Source organism: Leucopleurus acutus (assembly GCF_964270905.1).
Source record: "Leucopleurus acutus genome assembly, chromosome: 17".
In the NCBI taxonomy this organism is placed as follows: Eukaryota; Metazoa; Chordata; class Mammalia; order Artiodactyla; family Delphinidae; genus Leucopleurus; species Leucopleurus acutus.
In genome coordinates, this window is record NC_139159.1 from 13,525,533 (window position 1) to 13,547,355 (window position 21,823).

A 21,823-nucleotide genomic window follows, 5' to 3' on the forward strand; every position below is an offset into this window, starting at 1 on the left:
TTAGATCCTTGACTCAGTGAATCATCCTTGACTCAGTGAATCAACCTGTCTCAAAAAGTAAGCTTTAGGGTATAAGGGTAGATAAGGAGAAATAGAGAAGTTTTCTCTTTTAAGACACTTTGACAGTTGTCAGGTCCTCACTGAGTACAAATTCTTTCTATTACTATTTAGCTTTATTTTTAAAAAGGCTAACAAAACATATACCTTATATCATGAGAGCGTGCCAGGAAGCTTAGGGACTTTGGGGGGAAATATTAATGTTCAGATAAAAGGGAAGAAACTGACCTTTGCAGAAATAAGGTTATTTGAGAACTGTTTTTTGAGAACTATTATAATAATATTTGAGAACTAGGAATTAGTGGGAACTAAAATCACTTTTCACCCAGAAGATATCTTTCTGGTTTGAAGGGTTGGAATAAAAGCGACCACAGTGAGAATTGCTCACACACATAAGGGCAACAGTTAACCCATTTGAATTTTCCCATAATTGTGCAGGATATTAAAAACAGAAATGTTTTTGTGTTTTTAGTTAAAATGTTTACTACAAATTCGAAACGCTGTAGGTTTCTGTGTTTTGAACTGCATACATTTTTTGATTCAATATAATCTTTGACTTAAAGTTGGGTTTTAATCTGGAAAGGTGGCAGACTTGGTTAAGAAAAAGACGTTAACAATGAAAAATATATTACTTGTTTTAAAAATTCAAAATTATTTAGGTAATAGTAATCTAAAGGAAACATTGGCTTGAAATTATAGCAAGAAATAAAAGAGGGTTATTGGGATATTTGTGAATGTAACTTGTTCTAGGTAATGGGACGGGGTATTAATTTACTGAAGGGTCTGTCAGTATGGAAACGGAGGTCAATTTGGGGATAATTGAAACAGTTTGAATCTCTCTGTTTCCATAGTCCTTGAAAAAAGTGAATTCAAAGACGAACCCTTACTTTTCCGCTTTTTTGCTGATGAGGAAATGGAAGGATCCAATATGAAACATCGACTGATGAAACATGACTTAAAAGTTGTAGAAAATGTTATAGCCAAATCATTATTGGTAAGTTTGTGACTGTGCTCTGCAGGTTTTCTTCGTGATTAGGCATTAACAGGAGATACATAAACGTGTTTGACAGTGATGCACCGTATTATTTCATTCTGTTTGATTTGTAAGTTTTTCATAGTTGTTTTATTAATAATGTTAATATTTTGCATTTCAGATTAAATCCAATGAAGGCAGCTATGGTTTTGGGTTAGAAGACAAAAATAAAGTTCCAATCATAAAGCTGGTAGAAAAGGGGTCTAATGCTGAGGTAATGTAAATTAGCATTTTTATTTAACTTTGTCCGTGACATACAAATATAAAAGTTTTAAACAAAGTGAAATCAGCCTTTAAGTATCTTTATGGAAAATAATGTTTCTGAATAATCTTATTCTGAGGTTCTTTTAAATACTGTTGGATTCGTGACAGAGGTTGTCTGGGTACTTAAGGATAGTGGGAGGAGGTATTTTAGAGATCTACAGCTTGAACTGTCGACCTCCTAGGAGTCCAGGTGGCTTATTCCACGTCTGATTCTAGCCTGAAGCCCTGTGGAGACTGCATAGGGTGGGACTGTATTGTGATTGTATGTCACATGATTCTTCCATTAAACCTAGGGCTGTATCTTCTATTTTCCTATCACTTTTGATTCTCTTATTTAAGTACAACTTCCACCAGTAAAGCACGTGCTTTCGTTTATTTTCTTATTGGCTTAATGCCGATAAATTGATTAATGTACTCTCACCTTACCAGACTTTTAAACAGAGGAATCTCCTGATCATTCATTCATTCAGCAATGTTTATTTAGTGCCTGTTACGTGATTAGCAGCGTTCTAGGCTCTGGTAATACAGCAGTGAACAAAACAAAGTTCTCTGCCCTCATGGAACGTACCTTCTAATGTTATATCCCAAGTATGTCAGGTTAAAAGTATTCCTACCTCTGCCTGGCTTATAAAATGCTTAATCCTCAAGCAAATGTCTCAATATATAAATTTTTAATAAAGAATGAGAAAATGAATGAAGCGTGGCTTTTAGCTTTGAGCCTATTTAAAGTTAGTAGCAAACTGTCACTTACCCGATTTGCTGACGCCCAAGGTCTCTGTCTTTTACCAACCTTGTGCAAGACAAAGCTCTATGTACAGCATATTAATTTCAAACAAAATAACTCTGCTCAGCCCATACTCTGTTGGTGGGCCTGGCCAACAAATGACTGTTTGTATTATTTTCTATGATGAGGAAATGTTTTCCCCAGTCATTTTCAGAGGGTGTTCTCGGAGCCCAGCTTCATCTGACTCTGCCACCAATAAAATGCCCTCTCCCGGGTTTTCGTCATTTGGCTGGTAACCAAAACAGTATATAGTTTATGGGCAGTAGGGTTGGTTAAGAAGATTGGCCTGGTTGGCGTGGAGAGATAATGTCTTCCTTGTCATCTTTCCAGCATCTTGTGATCTGTGCCTGTTGGAGCTCTTCCTTGGTTCCAGGCCATTTCTCTCTCCTGCCCTGTGGCCCCCTATGCTGTATCAGGCTAGAGATGTATATTTGGTTGTTATCCATGTCTATATAGAGGTTGAAACTCCCTCAGTTATTTGGATATAGATAGAAAACACAGGCAAAAAACTTAACCTGGGGTTTGACTGTAGTTAAAAGGATGAAATAAGAACTATAAAATATAACAGAAAAAAGGGTTACAGGAGAAGTACAGTGTTAAGTCCTGGAGGGAGGGAGGGAGGAGAATTTCAGTAGAGAGGGGTGATCAAATTTAAAAGTAGGTCAAAGAGAGTAACTGTGTTATCTCTTCCACAGTTCTGTATTGTGACATTGTATGAAAACATTGCAGATGTGTTAAAATGTCAAACTCTCTAAGTTCTAGACCCTTTCAGATTCTAATTCTGTGAAAAAATAGGTTCCTTATTAAAATAAAATTTGATTTTTTTTTTTTTTTTCTTTGCTGTTTCTCTCCTAGATGGCTGGCATGGAAGTTGGGAAAAAGATTTTTGCTATTAATGGTGACCTGGTTTTTATGAGACCTTTCAATGAAGTGGATTGCTTCCTGAAATCATGCTTACGTAGCAGAAAACCTCTAAGAGTTCTTGTGAGCACAAAGCCAAGAGAGTAAGTTGTATAATTTATGTGCAGTTTTAAAAAAATTAGACATAGGTGAATAAAATAGAAAAGTTAAGAGTGAACATCTGGAATTAAGCATCTCACGGCTTGGCACATTTAAACGTCACCAACATTACTGATACTGGTATGTAGATAATGGGAAAAAATACGTTGCTTATGATGGTTAAATGCTTGCTACTTAAATCAGGTAGTTTCAACAGAATAATATTTTCCTTTTGATGCCCCGATTTTTCTGGTCTGGGTTGGGTTGAGTTTGATTATGAGTGAAGAAAACTAGTAGAACACTTGGCAATGAAAACTTTATTCCGCCATGTTCAGCTCTAAGAATTTCAGGGACTATGATACCAGTTATGATTAAGTGTTCATAGGAGATGGGATCAAACCTGGGTGACAGACACTTCCATGCTTTCATGTACTTAGTAATATGTCCATTATTTTTAAAAAATATGTCTATCTACCTATGATTAGAAAAAAACCTTATGTTTATTATAGAAAAGTTAGCGAGTACAAGTTTTTCTAAAGGAAGACATTTTCTTATAATCATATTATCCATAAATGACCATTGTTATTTTTTTGAAATTCAGTGCTAGTTGATTTTTCTAAGTATTGACACACGTACATACAATCAAGTATTTATAAAATGGGAACATGATTAATGATCTGGGGGGGGTTGAAAAAAATTAACAAGATATTATGGATATACTTGGAAAACATTAGCTTTTTGTCTGCAAATCATTGGTGGTCTCGTGTTCCTGTATTAGATTTCCATGATTTAACTAATTAATTAATTGAGAGAATATATATAAAGTGCTTAGCATAATGTCTTAATGTACTATGATTATATCAATATTACTCTTTAAAATTGAAGTATATTATTTTAATAGTAATAAGCAACTTCATTAATTTGAAGGTAAATGAAGGTTACCACTTCAGAAACAAAAAGGTTTATTTTAACTACTTATAAAAATATTCTAAGTATATATGGTATAGTATTCTTCCCTACCTTAGTATATATTTTCAGCAATAGCTGGGTCCATCATTTATCTTAAGAGTTAAAGTGCAGTGTAATGGGCTAGATTCTGCAGTGTCATCAAGGTAGAGGCTTTAGCTTCTACCCACAGCTTACCAAGGGGTCTGAAGGAGTGAGAGTGACTCATTAATGTTAGTAATTTAGGAAGGCTTTGAGATACAGGGCAGCAAATAACCACGACAGTGTCTTCTCTCTAAACCTAATTATGATCTATTAGTCACCCTTTCTCCAGCCCTATCTAGGATGAGGCTTATCTAGTTGCCAACCTCTGGACAATTTGAGGGCACTTAAAAGGAAAAGGACAGATTGGAAAAGACTAAGGCAGTAGTATTCCAGAGCAATCATTAGTAAGGTAAAGGCCCTCTCCACAGCCCCTTGCCCCCTGATTTAACCCGGCAAATACTTTTCACTGATCATAGACGTTTCAATTTAGAGGACTTTGAAGTCATCAGCTTCAATACTGAATAGAAAGGGGCAGATCCTCAGTCCTAGAATTAATTGCTAGGTGAGCAGGGTTGGAACCTGGGTCTTTTGACTCTTCCCTCTGTGTTTGCTGCACAGTATCTGAAACCCGATATCTCCCGTCCAGGTTCAAGCCTCTCTTTCACCATTTGCTTACTAATTGTGTTGCTTCAACAAACTCATCCATAAAAAAGGGGGATAATAAGAGTGCCTATGTCACAGAGGTGCTAAGAACATTAAACAAATCTAGGTTTGCTGGGACGAAGTGAGAGAGTGGCATGGACACATATACACTACCAAACGTAAAATAGATAGCTAGTGGGAAGCAGCCACACAGCACAGGGAGATCAGCTCGGTGCTCTGTGTCCACCTAGAGGGGTGGGATAGGGAGGGTGGGAGGGAGATGCAAGAGGGAGGAGATATAGGGATATATGTATATGTGTAGCTGATTCACTTTGTTATACAGCAGAAACTAACACACCATTGTAAAGCAATTATACTCCAATAAAGATGTTTTAAAAAAATAAATAAATAAATAAAATGTATTGGGCACCTATGAGGTGCTGGGTACATTACGAAAGGTAGCATTAAATAAGAAAAAGAAAAACAAACCTATTCAGGTGTTCCGCACGTGGTATGTATTCCAGTGATGTTATCTGTGACGCTTATCTATTCTCATTTTATTTTTTTTCACTGCTTCTTTATTACATCAAGAGCACATTTTACATTTTATTTCAAAACTGTTTTGAGGATGGAGTACTCAGTTTTTTCCTTTTTATTTTTGATTTGTCTGAAGTATTACAACCTTTCCTTTCATATGTCCTATTCTAACATATGATTCCTATAAATCATTCTCATATTTTCTTATAATAGCTACTTATAATTTATGTAGTATCCTGTTTGGGGGGAAAAAGGCAAAATACGACGGGTAAATACAACAGAATTTTTCTTTTGAACCTCGCTGTATTTTACACTTGATAACATCAAGGAATTTTTCAGAAGGCTTTGTGGCAGATAATTTAGTGCACTTATTTTCCTACAGGAAATGAGCATTCCTCTTGTATAAATTTAATTCTTCTTTTAATCGTATAGTGGTCCCAGCAGGGGAACATGTTTTCCAAAGGTCGTTTTATGAAGAGAGCCCAGTATTATGAACAAAATGCATCTCACGGTGCTCTGTATAAATTTTGTTAAGAAAAAATATCATCATCTTCTTGAAAATTAGAGTAAGATCAGCCTTGCTTAGCAATATAAGATAGAAGACCTTACTCAGAAAGAGTTTTGAGAGTTCACTATGAATTTTTCGCAGTCCAAAAGCAGTAATAATTCACCATGGCCAGAAAGCTCCAAGTTATTTCAGCAAAAGTGAACTCTCATTCGTAACATGGAGAAGGATGAGCTACCTCTATTTTTGGTTTCATGCTCAGAAGATGTATTTATTCCCTTTTCTTTTCCTCAGTCAGTTCTATCTTCCATCTTCCAGTGTACCTTTGACACACAGTAGTGCCAAGGTGATGTTCAAAGGAAGCAGATACAGCCTTATCCATCAAAGTGTTTAATTAAGGATACAGGATGAATTAGTTCCGTGACCTCTGTGCCACCAATATACAGATCACTTCATAGTGTGTAACCTAATTTATAATAACATTTTCAGGCTTCCCTAGAACAGACAGTTTGCATTTCTATCACGGAATGCCTGAATGCCTGCTGGGGTTATATTTTATTTTATTTATTTATTTATTTTTGCGGTACGTGGGCCTCTCACTGTTGTGGCCTCTCCCGTTGCAGAGCACAGGCTCCGGACACGCAGGCTCAGCAACCATGGCTCACGGGCCCAGCCGCTCCGCGGCACGTGGGATCTTCCCCGGACCGGGGCGCGAAACCGTGTCCCCTGCCTCGGCAGGCGGACTCTCAACCACTGCGCCACCAGGGAAGCCCCGGGGTGATATTTTAAATTGCGGGGCCAGCCCCTGCGTTCAGCCCTAAGGGCAGTGTATGGCTTTCTCGAGTTTTCTAGATGCGGTGTTGCTCTTTCATAGACTGCAAATAAGTGCTGTTGTACCTAACTTCTGATTCTGTCTAATGTGCCCTTGAAGTGCTGCCAACCTTTAGTTCATGATTAATTCATCATCTTTCGGAAAACACTTGTTTCTGGGGCGTCAAGGGCCATCCATCAGAATGTACTGGGTTGTATTCGTCTTTGCTCTCTCTGGCAGTTTATTTAAACTCATTTTTATTGTTATGATGTTCCGTCTTGCCTCGTGTTCTCTGCTTTTCATGGTTGCTTTCTGATTTCTGCCTGCCTTCCGTGGAGTAGTTCATTGATTACTACCAGTGGGACATCCGTCCCTGGTTTGCCATGATGGCTGACTCAAGGTCTCCATCTCTTCCTCTTCTTTTCCATGTGGATTCATTAAAAATACAGCTTTTCGGGCTTCCCTGGTGGCGCGGTGGTTGAGAGTCCGCCTGCCGATGCAGGGGACGCGGGTTCGTGCCCCGGTCCGGGAAGATCCCACATGCCGCGGAGGGGCTGGGCCCGTGAGCCATGGCCGCTGAGCCTGCGCGTCCGGAGCCTGTGCTCTGCAGCGGGAGAGGCCACAACAGTGAGAGGCCCGTGTACCGCAAAAAACCCCAGAAAACAAAAAATACAGCTTTTCTTATTCTGGTTTACCTTTTGGTGTGTTATCCTTTTAAAATTCCACTGAATAAACACAAAATTTAATCATATTTGTTAAATTCTTTTGATATTGTGTTTGACAGATCTGTTCTTTAAAACCAGCTCTTTGTTGTCGCTCTTTGCTGAAGTTCCCAACAGGTAGAAACGTGTGAACCCTGTGTTTCTTTTATATTAATTTTAACGATGAGATTTCGCAGCGCACTGATGCCTTCTTTGTCAGAGTAAACTAAGGAGAGAAGCGTCCATTTTACTAAGTATTTACATAGTTCACAGCAGGGCAGTTTACCAGAGCTTTCTCTTTTCGTCTCCACTGACACCCTGCAAAGTAATGTTAACATCATCATCTTTCCGTGGAAACTGGCTCAGTTAAGGAGTTCTTCCAAGTTATCCAACTATGAAGTGACTAAATCAAGATTCAAAGCGAGGTTTGTCTGACCCCAGAGCCTTTGTTCAGGATATTCTACACAACGACTGTGTTCTGTGGAGGAACTCAGGGTGACATGCCTGCTCTGGGCCCCTGGAAGGGCACCCACCATGCTTGTCCAGCCCAGTGTCTTTCACACGGGAGACTATGATACGCATTTACTGAAGGACTGAATAAAGATGTGGACAATGATTGTTTCAACCAACTGTGGTGTTTTAAAATCATCTTACCTTATTTTTGATTGACTTTAGGACAGTGAAAATTCCAGATTCAGCGGAGGGACTTGGCTTCCAGATCCGAGGATACGGCCCTTCAGTGGTGCATGCGGTGGGAAGAGGTGAGAAATCCATCCCGTGTGGTAACCAGCTTGCCAGCAGGTTTGGATACTCCCTGCTGAACAACAATATGTTTAAAAGTGCATAGTCATGTTGCTGTGAATGTTCTCACTGGTATTTCTACTGTATTAGCTCAATGATAGTATATTTCTAAAGCAATATTTTCAAAAAAGCTCTTCAAATTGTAAGACATATTTATCATTGTTAAAAATTCATAAGAGAATGACGCTTCCCAATCTCCCTTTTCTGCATGCTTTAGTTTAATCAAAGGATATAATGACTTTAAGGAGCACTTCCATCATTCTTCTCAGCATCGTTAGGGTCCTCTCATGCCTGTCTCTCAGGTGCATCCGGGGTCCTCTTGTGCTTATCCCTCAGGCGCATCCAGGCCACCTTACTTCAGCTTTGGATAAACCTAGCTACATTCATTGCCTTTTCTCCTGGGCAGCTAGGAAAAATCCATCATGGATATGGAATCAGTATCATCCCAATTCACTGTCTTGTCTTTCACTGAGCCCTGTCACTACTCAGCAGTCTTTTTATGTGTCTGATCAGCTGTCTCTTCTTCTATTCATTATTGCCTCCTGTCCCCCATGATGACTTCCTTTTTCACCTCACAGACATCTTCAGGCTCCCAGGTATGAAGGCCTCCAAGTCCCACTCCTTTTTTTTGCACACGTTGTTGGCTGTTTTACCGTCACCAATTTTTCTCCTAGTCTAGAGGAAGAGGTCTTCCATTTTCCCCTCTGGAGTTCAAGGTTAATATCCCTACAGATATTCTGGAGCCGACCCCTTCAGATACCTCCTCTGGGGTATTACACTGTCAGATATTCCGAATCCAGAATCTTCAATGTTTCTCTTCACTGGATTACTATAGTAGAGGCTATAAACATGCTCAGTTGTTTCTCATTGAAATAAACAAAGAAACAAAACTGTCTTAAACTGAACAGCAAATACAAAACCTTCCCTCTTCCGTTATTTTCCTCTCTAGATCTTTGCTACACAGAGTGTGGTCCACAGACCTACAAGGTTGGCATCACCTGGGAGCTGGTTAGAAATGCAGAATCTCAGGCCCCATCTAAGACTTACTGAGTCAGAATCTGTATTTTAACAAGATCCTCAGGTGATCTGTGTGCATGTCAAAGATTGAGACCCTCCGCTCTAGAGTAATGCTCTCAGAACTTATTTTTGTCGTGCCAAACTTCCTGAAATGCTGGTCTTTATTTTGGCCGGCCCTTCCTCACTTCCTATTTGAATTTTAGCCCAGGGCTATAGACATCTCCTCCCACCTCCTACCCATGTCTCCAAGAGTAACCCATGTCTTATAAGAGTAATCATGGACTTAACTGGAAAATACAATGGACATTGAGAGTTCTTGTCTTAATTGAATCTTCTGTTGCATTTGTTTAAACTGACTGCTCCCGTTGGCCTAAAACGTTCATTATCTTGATTTCTGAGACGGTGCTTTTCAGATTTTTCTCCTACCCCTCCTCTGCCAGCTCTTCATCTATTGACCCCTGAACTGTTGGCACTCTCTTCTCTTCTTTGCCTTCTTGTTCTCCATAAACAATCATATTGACCCTCTTCGCTGGGGATTTCTAAATCTCTTTCTCCCGCCCAGATCTCTTGAGTTCTGTAGCCTAGATCTAATTGTTTATTAAACATCTCCACCTAAATGCACCTTAAGAAACCCAGTATTATCCCCAGCTGAACTTTTTATCTATTCTCTGAAGCTGCTTTACCTTCTGTATTCTCTCTCTCCGTCTACTCAGCCACTGAGTCCGAAGGCCCAGGAGTGATCCTGAGTGCCGTCTAGAGCCTTTCCGTCAACACCATCATCAAACATCAGAAACTTGATCTCGTTCTCCCCTTTATAATTCAAGCTACGTTGATTCCATCCTGGGAATTTGCACTGGATGCTTGCTGTGATTTTGATTTTTGACTTAAACTCCGATGATCCATCCTCTGCGTAGGCGGGGGTTGGGAGCGATCATGTCACTTCCCTGCTTAAAATTCTTAAATGTTTTTCCTCTTGCGTGTATAGTAAGGTTCACACTCAGGACTTCACGCAAAGCGCGCAGAGACTTCACAACCTGCCTCTGCTTTGCTCTCCGGTCTCTCTCACCCACTTTCATTCTAAGCTCACTGACTGCTCCTATGGTCCCAAATGTCCAGGTTATTCTTGACTCAGTGCCTTTTTTCAGGCTCTTCTTCTTCTTCTTTTTAAAAAACTTTTATTGGAGTAGAGTTGATTTACAGTGTTGTGTTAGCTTCAGGTGTACAGCACAGTGAATCACTTATATATATACATACATCCACTGTTTTTTAGATTCTTTTCCCATATAGGCCATTACAGAAGACTTGAGTACAGTTCCCTGGGCTATAGAGTCCCCTGTCCTTATTAGCTATCTAGTTCATATATTGTAGTATGTATATGTCATTCCCAGTCTCCCAGGGTATCCTTCCTTGCCACCCCCGCCCCTGGTAACCATAAGTTTGTTTTCTACATCTGTCACTCTGTTTCTGTTCTGTAGATAAGTTCATTTGTACCCTTTTTGTTAGATTCTAGGCTGTTCTTTCTGCTGCGATTCTCCCTCCCTCCCTCAAGACTCAGCTCAATCCAGGAAAACCACTTAATATTTCTGGGAGTGAATTTTAGTGAGAAGAAATGTATACTGTCTTCTTGAATATAAATTCTGTTTTTTAAGATGTTTAATAATTCCTTCATGGGAGAAATTGCTTACAAAGGAAAGCTCTTCTAACATACTTATGATGAGTTTTATAATCATTGATGTTAATTATGTACATTGTATTTAGCAGTGGTGCTTTGTAAATGTTGATTTGCTCAGAATATCAAATAGTAATGATTGGAAGGTTCTGAAAATCTTAGCTCACCTGTTAGGATATGCCACTATATCTCTGCAAATAAATGGTGGACAGTTGATGTTTTCTGATTAATTTTATTCTCCACAAATTGTCTGGTTCCTGACCCTTTGTACATATCCTGAAGTCTTGTTTTTCTTAGCAAATCCAGTCCACTCCTACTTGCTAATTGACTTGATTTTTTTCCTTAAGAATTTCTTTTAATTGTTGGCATTTTAAAAAATGAAAGTGAATACTGTTTAAATATTTAGAGATTTTGTAGACTAAAGGAAGTGTAAAAAGGCCTGTATTTCTGGCTTTCTCATTGTGCCATTATATATGCATATTTAGAAAATTAGATCAATTAGACATTTGAAAGGGAAAATAACTGATTAGCATTATAAAGGTTTCTTCACAGTATCTCTTCAAACTAATTCTTCAGGGGGTGGGAAGATATTTGTTCAACACAGTTTGAATGGCCAGTTAAAAAGCAGGGAATTTTTTTTTTGCGGTACGCGGGCCTCTCACTGTTGTGGCCTCTCCCGTTGCGGAGCACAGGCTCTGGACGCGCAGGCTCAGCGGCCATGGCTCACGGGCCCAGCCGCTCCGCGGCATGTGGGATCTTCCCGGACCGGGGCACGAACCCGTGTCCCCTGCATCGGCAGGCGGACTCTCAACTACTGTGCCACCAGGGAAGCCCAAGCAGGGAATTTTTGAGAGGGCATTGCGGTCAGAGCCAGATTCATCAAGAACATGCTAGCTAGATGTTTATCATATTTCAAAATTGCTTTCTTTACGGTATATGGGATAAAAATGAATCATATTCCTAAAATTAGTTTTTGGCAGTTTTCTCATTTGTATTTAAAGGAACCGTGGCCGCAGCCGCTGGTCTTCACCCTGGACAGTGTATCATCAAAGTAAATGGAATCAATGTCAGCAAAGAGACACACGCCAGTGTTATTGCCCATGTCACGGCCTGCAGGAAGTACAGGAGACCAACGAAGGTAAACTACCCTTGGCTGGTGTAGCTGTGATCACAAACTTGCACAGAAGGCCCCGGGGACAGCATGGGATAGTGCCAGGGCTGTCTGTGGTTTCCACTGACAAGTTCACGTTTAAGTGCAGAACTTTCAATCGCATAATGCTTGTTTTATCTGCATAATTAGTTATAATCGATTCTGCTTCAATGGCCACATTTTGCTGCTACAGTATTATCACCAGTTTAAAAAGTGCTCTGGGCTATTTTCATTTTCATTGTGATGAGTTTTCAAATAGCTAACTGTTTATCAAATTGAAATCCAAAGGTCTTGACTCGTGATTGCCTTAGAATCTATAATGGTCAGCTGTACCTCCATCTGTAGATATGAATTATTAATGCTTACACTGTTTATTATAAAACTTCTGTGAAAAAGAAAAAATTGTGGGTTTTATAGGGTCTGTGATTGACTGTTGGATATATTTTTATTTAGGTAGCTGGATTTAGCTTTTAAAAGAAAATACCAATATGTGTTTGCCATTACTTAAAATCTTAAGCACTGTCCTCTGATCCAAAGTTTAAGTGCTGTACAAAAATAAAATTAGAATCCTAATTGATAAGTAAAGCTTATTATCTCGTGCGATACAAGGGAGTGTTGGATTATAAGAGAAAATTCTCTCGAATTAATTAACTGAGTGCAAAAGGAATTTTAAAGGACAGGCTTTCTGTTTTTTTCTGTCATGCTCGGTGAGGTACTCTTTTCTAGATTTGAGTATATGACTTTGTGTCCAAGACAGAAAGATGAGTGGCTATTTTCTCCTAGGCCAGGACTGACATCCTGCAAAATACTGAGTCCACAAGAAAATAGCTGATCAATTTTGCTTACTAGTAAGGTCAAAAGAGCACAGCAGATTGGAATTCACACGTAGAAGCGTAGGTTATTTGGGTTGACAGTAGTTTAATAAATAAATATTTATTGAACTGTATTAGTAAATGAAGTTTTAAAAAGATACTACTTAAATGATCAAATTTTCCCCCTTCTATCAAAATTTTAAAAGGTAGCCAAATTGATTTGAGTTTCATTTCTTTTCATTTCCCCTGTCTTCCTTGTTGGAGAGGTGTTGATCAGTGAAATAATTAAGAAAAGCAATAAATGGACAGAAAAATTCACTAAGTGAATAACATGCTCTATTGGGTATCCATTGCCACAAAACAGACTGTCCCGAAACGTAGTGACTTAGAACAACAGTGATTACTTGTTTCTCTTGGTTCTCCGGGTTGACTGGGTGTTGGTTCCTGTGAGGGCTTCGTCCTGATGTGGCTTTGTTCTGCTGGGAACTGACTAGTGCTGGGGTTCCCCTCCTGATGTCCTCTCACTCCAGAGCCCCTCCACCTGGCCTTCCTTTCCATTCCTTAGCAGAATTCTCCTTTCTGCACGGTATCTGGGTTTCAAGAGGGAATATTACAGGCAGTCAACTCTTTACATCATGCTTGCTACTGTTCTCCCTTTGAAGAGTCAGATCACGTGACCAAGCCCAGGATGAGTGTAAGAAGGAGCTACACAAAGGTGTGGACTCTGGGGGAAGTGGTTACTTGGAGGCCACAACAGGTCACCAAGGTGTACTTGAATGATTAAATGTTAACTAGCATTTTAATGATGGATAGCAATATAATAATCAAACACAATTGTGAAGTTAATATAAGAGAAAAATGGATAGTACAAATTATATCACACTTCAGTCATGTAACTCAGCTTATCATCTTACCTAGGAAAAGTACAAACATTAAAGTAGTAATGCAACCCTGAAAGCATTACTTGGTAGCCATTTCATCTCTCATTTATCTAAATAAGACAGGAACTGCTACTTCAATGAAAATATAGGATGATTTATGACGTGGAAGGATTAAAAGATAGTTATATTAATTGGGAACCCCATGAGATGAAAGGTGTTCTTCCAATTTTCTTATTGGTTTGACTCACAAAAACCATTAAAAGTGTTGAAACATATGTGACTGTTAGGAGAGCATTTAAATCATTTGTACAATTATAGACAATTGCTTCTTCAGAAAAGTGCCTATCTAACATTTATGTAAAAATGTAATTTATAATACATTTTGAGATAGACTTGAGTCATTTAAGACATTTGGGAAATACATCTTATTTAAAAGCCTATCCATCTTTGGAAGAAAAAATCTCAAGCTTAGAAAGTTTGTCAGTTTGTTGAAAAATACTTTTTTTTAGTTTTATCATCCTATCAGTTTCTCACTGACTTATTAATCTTTTTTGTAATTTATTTATTTTAATTTATTTATTCTTGGCTGTGTTGGGTCTTCATTGCTGCATGCAGGCTTTCTCTAGTTGTGGCGAGTGGGGGCTACTCTTTGGTGCGGTGCGCAGACTTCTCATTACGGTGGCTTCTCTTGTTGCGGAGCATGGGCTCTAGGCGCGCAGGCTTCAGTAGTTGTGGCTTGTGGGCTCTAGAGCGTAGGCTCCATAGTTGTGGCTCATGGGCTTAATTTCTCCATGGCATGTGGGATCTTCCTGGACCAGGGCTCAAACCCATGTCCCCTGCATTGGCAGGCGGATTCTTAACCACTGCCCCACCAGGGAAGTCCCTGTTGAAAAATAATGCCACCGACTTTCTATTAGTTTCTGACATTGATTTTCCTTCTCTTTCAAATGTTACTGTATTTTATCGTATTTAAACTAGAAGAATAAGTAAGGTTGTCAGCTCTCCTTCGAAGCAGGTGTATGAAATGGACATGCATTTCAGGAAGCACTAATACCTCTGAGGTGTCTTTCTCCCCTCATTTCCAGCAAGATTCCATTCAGTGGGTTTATAACAGCATTGAGAGCGCTCAGGAAGACCTTCAGAAGTCTAACTCCAAACCCCCAGGAGATGAAGCAGGGGATGCTTTTGACTGTAAAGTCGAAGGTGGGTTCCTCCTTTTTCTCCTCATTGCCCTATAGTATTCTTTGTCCTTGTGCCATTGCCGCATCCCAGTTATTGAAAACCTTATATGTTCAAGCCACTTCTTGGTCATCTCAGATAGATGCCACGTCAAATCCCTAAGTCATAATTGCTGGTGACTGACATAGAATAGCTATGGCACTTTCTTAGGTACTTTATTAAATGTTTTACGTGGATTATCTCATCAAGTCATCAAAAACGAAAATCTATTAAAGGTGTGATTATCATCATTCTCATTTTATGGGAGAAGAAATAGACCCATATAGGTGAATGGGCGTGCCCAAGCCAGGAAGCAGTGGAATGAGGATTCAAACCCAAGTTAGGATGTTTCCTTATTTTGAGTTTAAACATTGTGTGCACCTTCCGACTCCACTGTGGTTCACAAACCAGCAGTATCAGCATCACCTGAGTAAGACAGAGATGCAGAATCTCAGCCCCACCCCAGATCTACCGAATGGGAATCTCCATTTTAACAAGATCTTATCTGTATGTACATTACAATAGGAGAAGCCCTAGTTTAGAAGGTCCATAGTTCCTTTGAAAATACATGTTTTTCCTTTTCTTTTAAATAGAAATGTAGTTGATTTACAATGTTGTGTAAGTTTCAGGTGTACAGCAAAGTGATTGTTATACGTATATATGTATTCTTTTTCAGAGTTTTTTCCATTATAGGTTATTATAAGATATTGAATATAGTTCCCTGTGCTATACGGTAGGTCCTTGTTTTGAAAATACTTTCTTGATTCAAGTAACTTTTACTGTATTCTTACAGTAATGAAGGAGGCAAACTAATAATGTGAGTATGACGGGGAGAGAGATCTTTTGATAAGGACTCATACCATTTCTGTTTTCTCAGTGAAGCAAACCTGCAGGTCACTGTATTCAGTGGCGAAGGGTGAAGGGACTGAGGCAACTACGTTTACGTTTGCATGTAACAAATACCTTGAAATATCATTACAAACTTTTTCATGGAAGTCCTTGAATCCTCTCCTACATTTTCTTGGTATCTTTCCACTTATGCTATTGGTGGATGTCTGGACATTTTTATTGTACTATTAGTTTCTTCCGAACCAGCATAGCTGGAGAATTTGCTATGCACACTGAATCATATGGGGGTACTTAGGAAAAGCGGTTTTCCCTCCATTCCTGGAAGGGCACTTGGGAGGAGCTTCTCAGATCATGGACAACATCAGGAATATTTCAACCTCACTGGAGCAGCAAAGCTGTAGTGCTAAATCAGCTCTTTTATTTACTCAAACCAGGACAAATCTCAGGACCTTATCTTGAGGCTTTTATTCCTCGTTTATAGTTAGTTTTTGCTAATCACCATTGGTGCCACGGTGACAGGTAGAATGGGTTAATGAGATGCTCTGGAAATTGATTTATAGCTATTCTTGGACTTAATTATTTTAAAGAAAACCATTTTTCTGCCTTTGCCTATTTTTTAAAATAAATTTATTGATTTTATTTATTTATTTTTGGCTGCGTTGGGTCTTCGCTGCTGCGCGCGGGCTTTCTCTAGTTGCGGAGAGCAGGGGCTACTCTTCGTTGCGGTACGTGGGCTTCTCATTGCAGTGGCTTCTCTTGTTGCGGAGCACAGGCTCTAGGTGCGTGGGCTTCAGTAGTTGTGACACGTGGGCTCAGTAGTTGTGGCTCACAGGCTCCAGAGCGCAGTCTCAGTAGTTGCGGCACGTGGGCTTAGTTGCTCCGTGGCATGTGGGATCTTCCCGGACCAGGGCTCGAACCCATGTCCCCTGCGTTGGCAGGTCGATTCTTAACCACTGCGCCAACAGGGAAGCCCTGCTTTTGCCTATTTTATATTTACTGTTTCTGCTATTCTAGGGCTTAATTGTGTTAAGTAAGCTAATATTCTCTTTTCGCTTATTTACTATTTACTGTTAGATTCCTCAGCAGTTTCTTGCTTGAGACTTTAGGTGTTTTTTTCCCCTAGCTGACTGATTGTTGGCCAAAAACCTATAGGAATACATTCCAGATGGAAATTTTATTACAGTGAACAATGACACATTTTTGCAATGAGTCAGCTTCAGAAGATACTGTTTGGGAAAATTCAGGCACTCCCTGCTTAAAAAAATAATTATTCCATCTCCTTTCTGCTTCTTCAATATGGTTTTCTGTATTTTTTCTGCTTTGAGAAAATATTCATCCAATGTTTGACGCAGTTTTAGGAACCCTGACTTTAAGTTATGCATGCTTTTAATGAAAAAATTGTACGTTTAATGTTGATATAGGTATAAATAGGCATACATATGGTCCATAGATCAAAATGGGTGTGTAAAGATAAGACTAGTCATATTAGAGTGGTAAGATTTGGATCGGTCAATCATGTATTTTTTTAAATGTTCTTATTTTTTAAAATGTTAACAAGAATAGACGCTTCATTTAGCACAGCAGATTTAGTCACCCTTTAAAGAACTCTTTAAAAATTATTCAAAGAGACTCAAATTATTTGAAGAGATTAACAGACCCTCCCTGAATTTGCTGAATTAAAGTTATCTTTATTCCAGAGGTAATTGACAAGTTCAACACCATGGCCATCATCGACGGGAAGAAGGAGCACGTGAGTCTGACGGTGGATAACGTCCACCTAGAGTATGGCGTCGTGTACGAGTATGACAGCACCGCCGGGATCAAGTGCAACGTGGTGGAGAAGATGATCGAACCCAAAGGTTTCTTCAGCCTCACTGCCAAGGTACGAGCGATCCCTGCAAAGGAAGGGATTTTGTTCTTGGTTAAGCAGCTAAAACCCTCCCTCACCCCCACTTCAAAAAATGTAAATAGCTGTACATGTTTCAGCTGTCCACTCATTGAAGTTCTTTTTCTTTTTTCCCCCATTACTCAGTTTATGTACAGTCTTTTTTTTTTTTTTTTTAAATTGATCTCTTGGAGCACAGTGTCATGTTAGATGGGACGCTTGCCCAGGCGAGCATTAGTTGATTTGGCAAAGGTGTCTTTGCATTTAGTAAGTTTACTACGTCTGTTAACTCAGTATCATGAATACGTTTCAGACGGTTTTCATGACAGGTGGTGCTTTCCTAAATGTACATAATCCTGTGAAGAATATTTGAAGTCATAAAACGCATTCAAATTCTGCAAGTCTCATGTTTATTTCATAAAATTGCTCGAAGCTTAGAGATCAGTTTATGAATAGATCTTCAGGCATTTATACAATTCTTAGTTGCAAAGGATCTTGTACTTAGTCCTTAGACTACAGCAAAACAGGAAGGGAGAAAGGGGGTCTTCATCCAAATGGATAAAACATATGCTGAGTAAGAGGCGACCCTGTGTTTGCTTTTCATGATCCTTCCACAAGGTAAATCGATCAGACTCCTGTTGGACCCTCCACAGGTTGGAGCTTTAGTGTTCCATCTGCTTTTGTATAGCTTTGCCACCTTTATTTCTTCATTTCAATTCTTGTTTTGAATGTGTGTAGTTGAGATAGATCTAGCATTAATAACATGTATTTTTTTATTTTAGCGGAAAAATAATATAAAAATCCAAATGCACTATTTCAAAAATAATTATTTTATGTTTTTGTTTTATATTCTGAAAGTTAACTTTTGAAAAAAATCCCATCATTCTGATGGCATTGTACCACTATATGTACCTACTGATACAGAATCTGTATTTTCAAAATGCAACCCCTTCCCAGCTACATTATACTATTAAGAGGATCCATGGAAGAGTTTGGGATCAGGTTACTGTAATTATTTTATCTTATTTTCTAGCTATTTCAAATTGGCAAGATTACGTGGATTACTTTATATATGACAACTGTACAACTTAGTCTGCACAGATTTCTGTTTTACACATGAAGAAATGAAAGTCAAAGAAATTAAGAAATTTAACCAAGATCACACTGCTAATGATAAAGTGAGCTCTAATTTCTAGACTAGTGATTAAACAAAAAACTCACACTCTATATTCTGCAAGACAGGGGAATGGAGGTGGTGAAGGAGGTCCAATAAACACAGCGTCTGTAGGTTGTCTCACACAATATTATAAAACTGTCAGGTAAGGGTGTAATCAGTCTTTGTGATCTTTGAACAATCATGAATGCTACATATAAATAATAAACATAATTAATTCCCAGTTCATGAGAAATTCTCAGTGATTCATGGTGTACACACACACACACACACACACACACACACACACACACACACACACGCTGCCTTGTAATTGATTAAAACAGCCAAAAGGATTTACTAGTTGAATACGTCATACGGATGCTTTTATCTAACACTTTTATCAGATGGAGTTCAGACGCTGAAAGCAACAGTGCTTTTTACTTCATCAAGAGAAAGTCTCATGTATTCATTCCTTCAGCAAACATTTGTTCAACGCACTCTCTGTCCCAGGCTCTCAGTAGCAAGCAAGGTTATGGTTTTCCTTAGTTTTTGTTGTTCTGCTACCAAACTGAGAGAAAAAAATGTTCTGAGTAACTCTGACTAAAATATGAGAGTGTACACATCAGAGTGTACTGATTTATCCAGCAGGGAGTCTTTGAAGTCCCCTCACCTCCCTCAGGCAGCCTTTTATAGCCAGCAGAAGGGAAAACAGGAGATGCCAGACACAGAAGTCCATCGCTTCACTGCCAGGGTTTATTGAACACACAAATCCCGGGCAGCTGAAAGCAGCACACTGGGGAAAGTCACCCTGTGCTGTGGAATCGTGAACATTTTGTTTGGCTGATTTTGAAGGTTTTATTTTCTTGTTCTATTTTGTGTGTGTGTGTGTGTGTGTGTGTGTCTACAGATTCTTGAAGCCCTGGCTAAAAGCGATGATCATTTTGTACAGAACTGCACCAGCCTTAACTCTTTGAGCGAGGTGATTCCTACTGACCTTCAGAGTAAATTCAGTGCTGTTTGCAATGAAAAAATTGAGCGCATATGTCAGAGAATATCCAGTTATAAAAAGGTAAAAGCTCTATGTATGTATTTTACAAGTAATTATTATTTAAATTATTATTAATGTCAAATTTAATTCAATTCTTGATATTTTTCATAATGGTAACATTTATGTAACATTTTAGAGTTTTTTGAATGCCTTTAACATCCTTTGTCTCATTTGATCTTTGCAAACTTGTAAGCTAAGCCATTATTCCACATTTTCCAAAAATAATAACTGAGGCCTAAAGAATTAAATTACTTACTGGAAAGAATAGAGTTGGGGTTTAAATCCAGGCCACCTAATTCTGAAATCAGATTTTTATTATTACACTATAGTTCTTCTTTCCCTGTTCTCTTGACAGAGGGAACAGAGCCCTCAATCAGAAAGTACATGGAGCGTCGGCTGTTTTAAATGGATTCATTGCCTCATTCATTTGACGTATTAATTGAGCACCTTTTGTGTGTGAAGCAGTGTTCTTGGTACCAGGAATACGGCAGCAAAGGAGAGAAGGTCTTTCCTCTCACGGTGCTTCCATTTGAGTGGGGGAGACAACAACGAAGTAAATAAATCTCTACAAAGGGGGAAATCAAAAATTGGAGAGAGTTATGAGGAAAGCTACGGCGGGGAGTGCCAGGGTGGGAACTCTAGGCTGGGTGGCTATAGAGGAAGCCTCTCTGGGAAACTCATGTCTGAATGACAAGTAGAACTCTTCCTTTAAATGGGAGGAAGAAGCGTCCAGGTAGACAGAGCAGCTGGTACAGAGGCCCCAAAGCAAAAAGAAGGTCAGGGTGTCAGGGGAAGAGTGACCAGTCAGTCGTAAGGGCGGAGGCTTTGGCAGGGACAGGTATGAGGTGCCGTGGAAGCTCTCTGTACCTTTCAGGACTTTGGAAGGTGTTTGGATTTTCTTCTTACATCGATGAGAAGCAGTTGGAAAATTTTAGAAAGAAGGATGACTTCATCTCATTTACGTTTTTGAAAGATCATGCCAGTTCCTCTGTAGGAATGGATTGCAAGGGGCAAGAAGTGAGGCGTAGAGAGGGGTGGGAAGCGATTGCAATAGTCCAGCTGAGTGACGGTCATGGCTTGGACTCTGGGGAAGACAGAGGAGACAGAGAACATTTGGTGAACTCGAGGATATATTTTAGAGGTAGAATAAATAAAAATTGATCTCTAAAACATATAGTAGGTTTTCTTTTTTTTTTCCTGTTTGTGTCAGTGGGAGGCCAGCTAATTATTTCCCTCAAAGTGAGGCTGGTTGCTTAAATTTTGGTAGTCATACTAGGAAATATTATTTATCCCAGTGTTTATGAATATGAGTTGTCTATGTTTGGTATGGCAAATAAAAGATGAGTCAATATGTGTCCAGATATTTCCATACAAAAATAGGGAAATGTGTGAACGAATACCCAAGGGATTTCAATTTGGTTGCCTCAGGTAGGGGAAGGGGAAGCAGGCTCACTGTGTTTTTCTTTAAGCCTTTCCTACACTGTTAGGCTTGTTAAGTTGAATATGTATTGATGTCATAATTTTTTATAAGTCCATTTACATGAAGAAAAAATGATATTCAAGATCACTGCATAACTGTCACATCTGTTCACCTTCTTTCCATGATTGCTGTTGACCTCTTTAAGTTTGGGAAAGATTCCATGGGTATGTCTCGTTGAAGCTGAAGAATGGAAGATTTTCTTTTTACTTCTCCTGTCTCTATGAGAGGTGACAATGCTTTGAAGTGAAATTTAAAAGCTCTAAAAAAATGCAAATTAGTAGTCCCCTTTGGAACACATTTTGAAAAGAGAGTCATTCTACTTCAGAGATGGATCTGTATAAAGTATGGTAGGGTTCAGGCAGATTCTGGTTGTCAAGCTTGTCACTTTTGCATGTGTCATTTTTCTACCTTTTTTGGATTTTGTTCCTATTTTCTTTTCTCCATTCATTCAAACAGCAAAAGCAGTAGAAGTAGCTTAAAGAAATACACATAAGAAAAGGTAAAATATAGAAATAAAAATAAAACATTAAGATG

The 21,823-nt window shown here is 39.0% G+C and overlaps 1 protein-coding gene across 6 annotated transcripts in view; it reads left to right on the forward strand.

The window, feature by feature from the left end:
- The window catches only part of PREX2 (phosphatidylinositol-3,4,5-trisphosphate dependent Rac exchange factor 2), a gene marked incomplete at its 5' end in the record, with an annotated part of 281,893 nt that overhangs the window by 133,805 nt on the left and 126,265 nt on the right, over positions 1 to 21,823 (forward strand). For 3 of the 6 annotated variants that reach the window (XM_082858967.1, XM_082858971.1, XM_082858970.1), the window contains 8 exons: positions 909 to 1,051; positions 1,212 to 1,304; positions 2,994 to 3,142; positions 7,999 to 8,084; positions 11,812 to 11,948; positions 14,739 to 14,856; positions 17,418 to 17,602; positions 19,669 to 19,830. In XM_082858967.1, coding sequence (XP_082715093.1) covers positions 909 to 1,051; positions 1,212 to 1,304; positions 2,994 to 3,142; positions 7,999 to 8,084; positions 11,812 to 11,948; positions 14,739 to 14,856; positions 17,418 to 17,602; positions 19,669 to 19,830 — 1,073 coding nt within the window. Of the gene's footprint in view, positions 1 to 908; positions 1,052 to 1,211; positions 1,305 to 2,993; positions 3,143 to 7,998; positions 8,085 to 11,790; positions 11,949 to 14,738; positions 14,857 to 17,417; positions 17,603 to 19,668; positions 19,831 to 21,823 lie in introns of all 6 variants that reach the window. The other 3 variants (XM_082858968.1, XM_082858969.1, XM_082858972.1) reach the window with 1 other exon arrangement.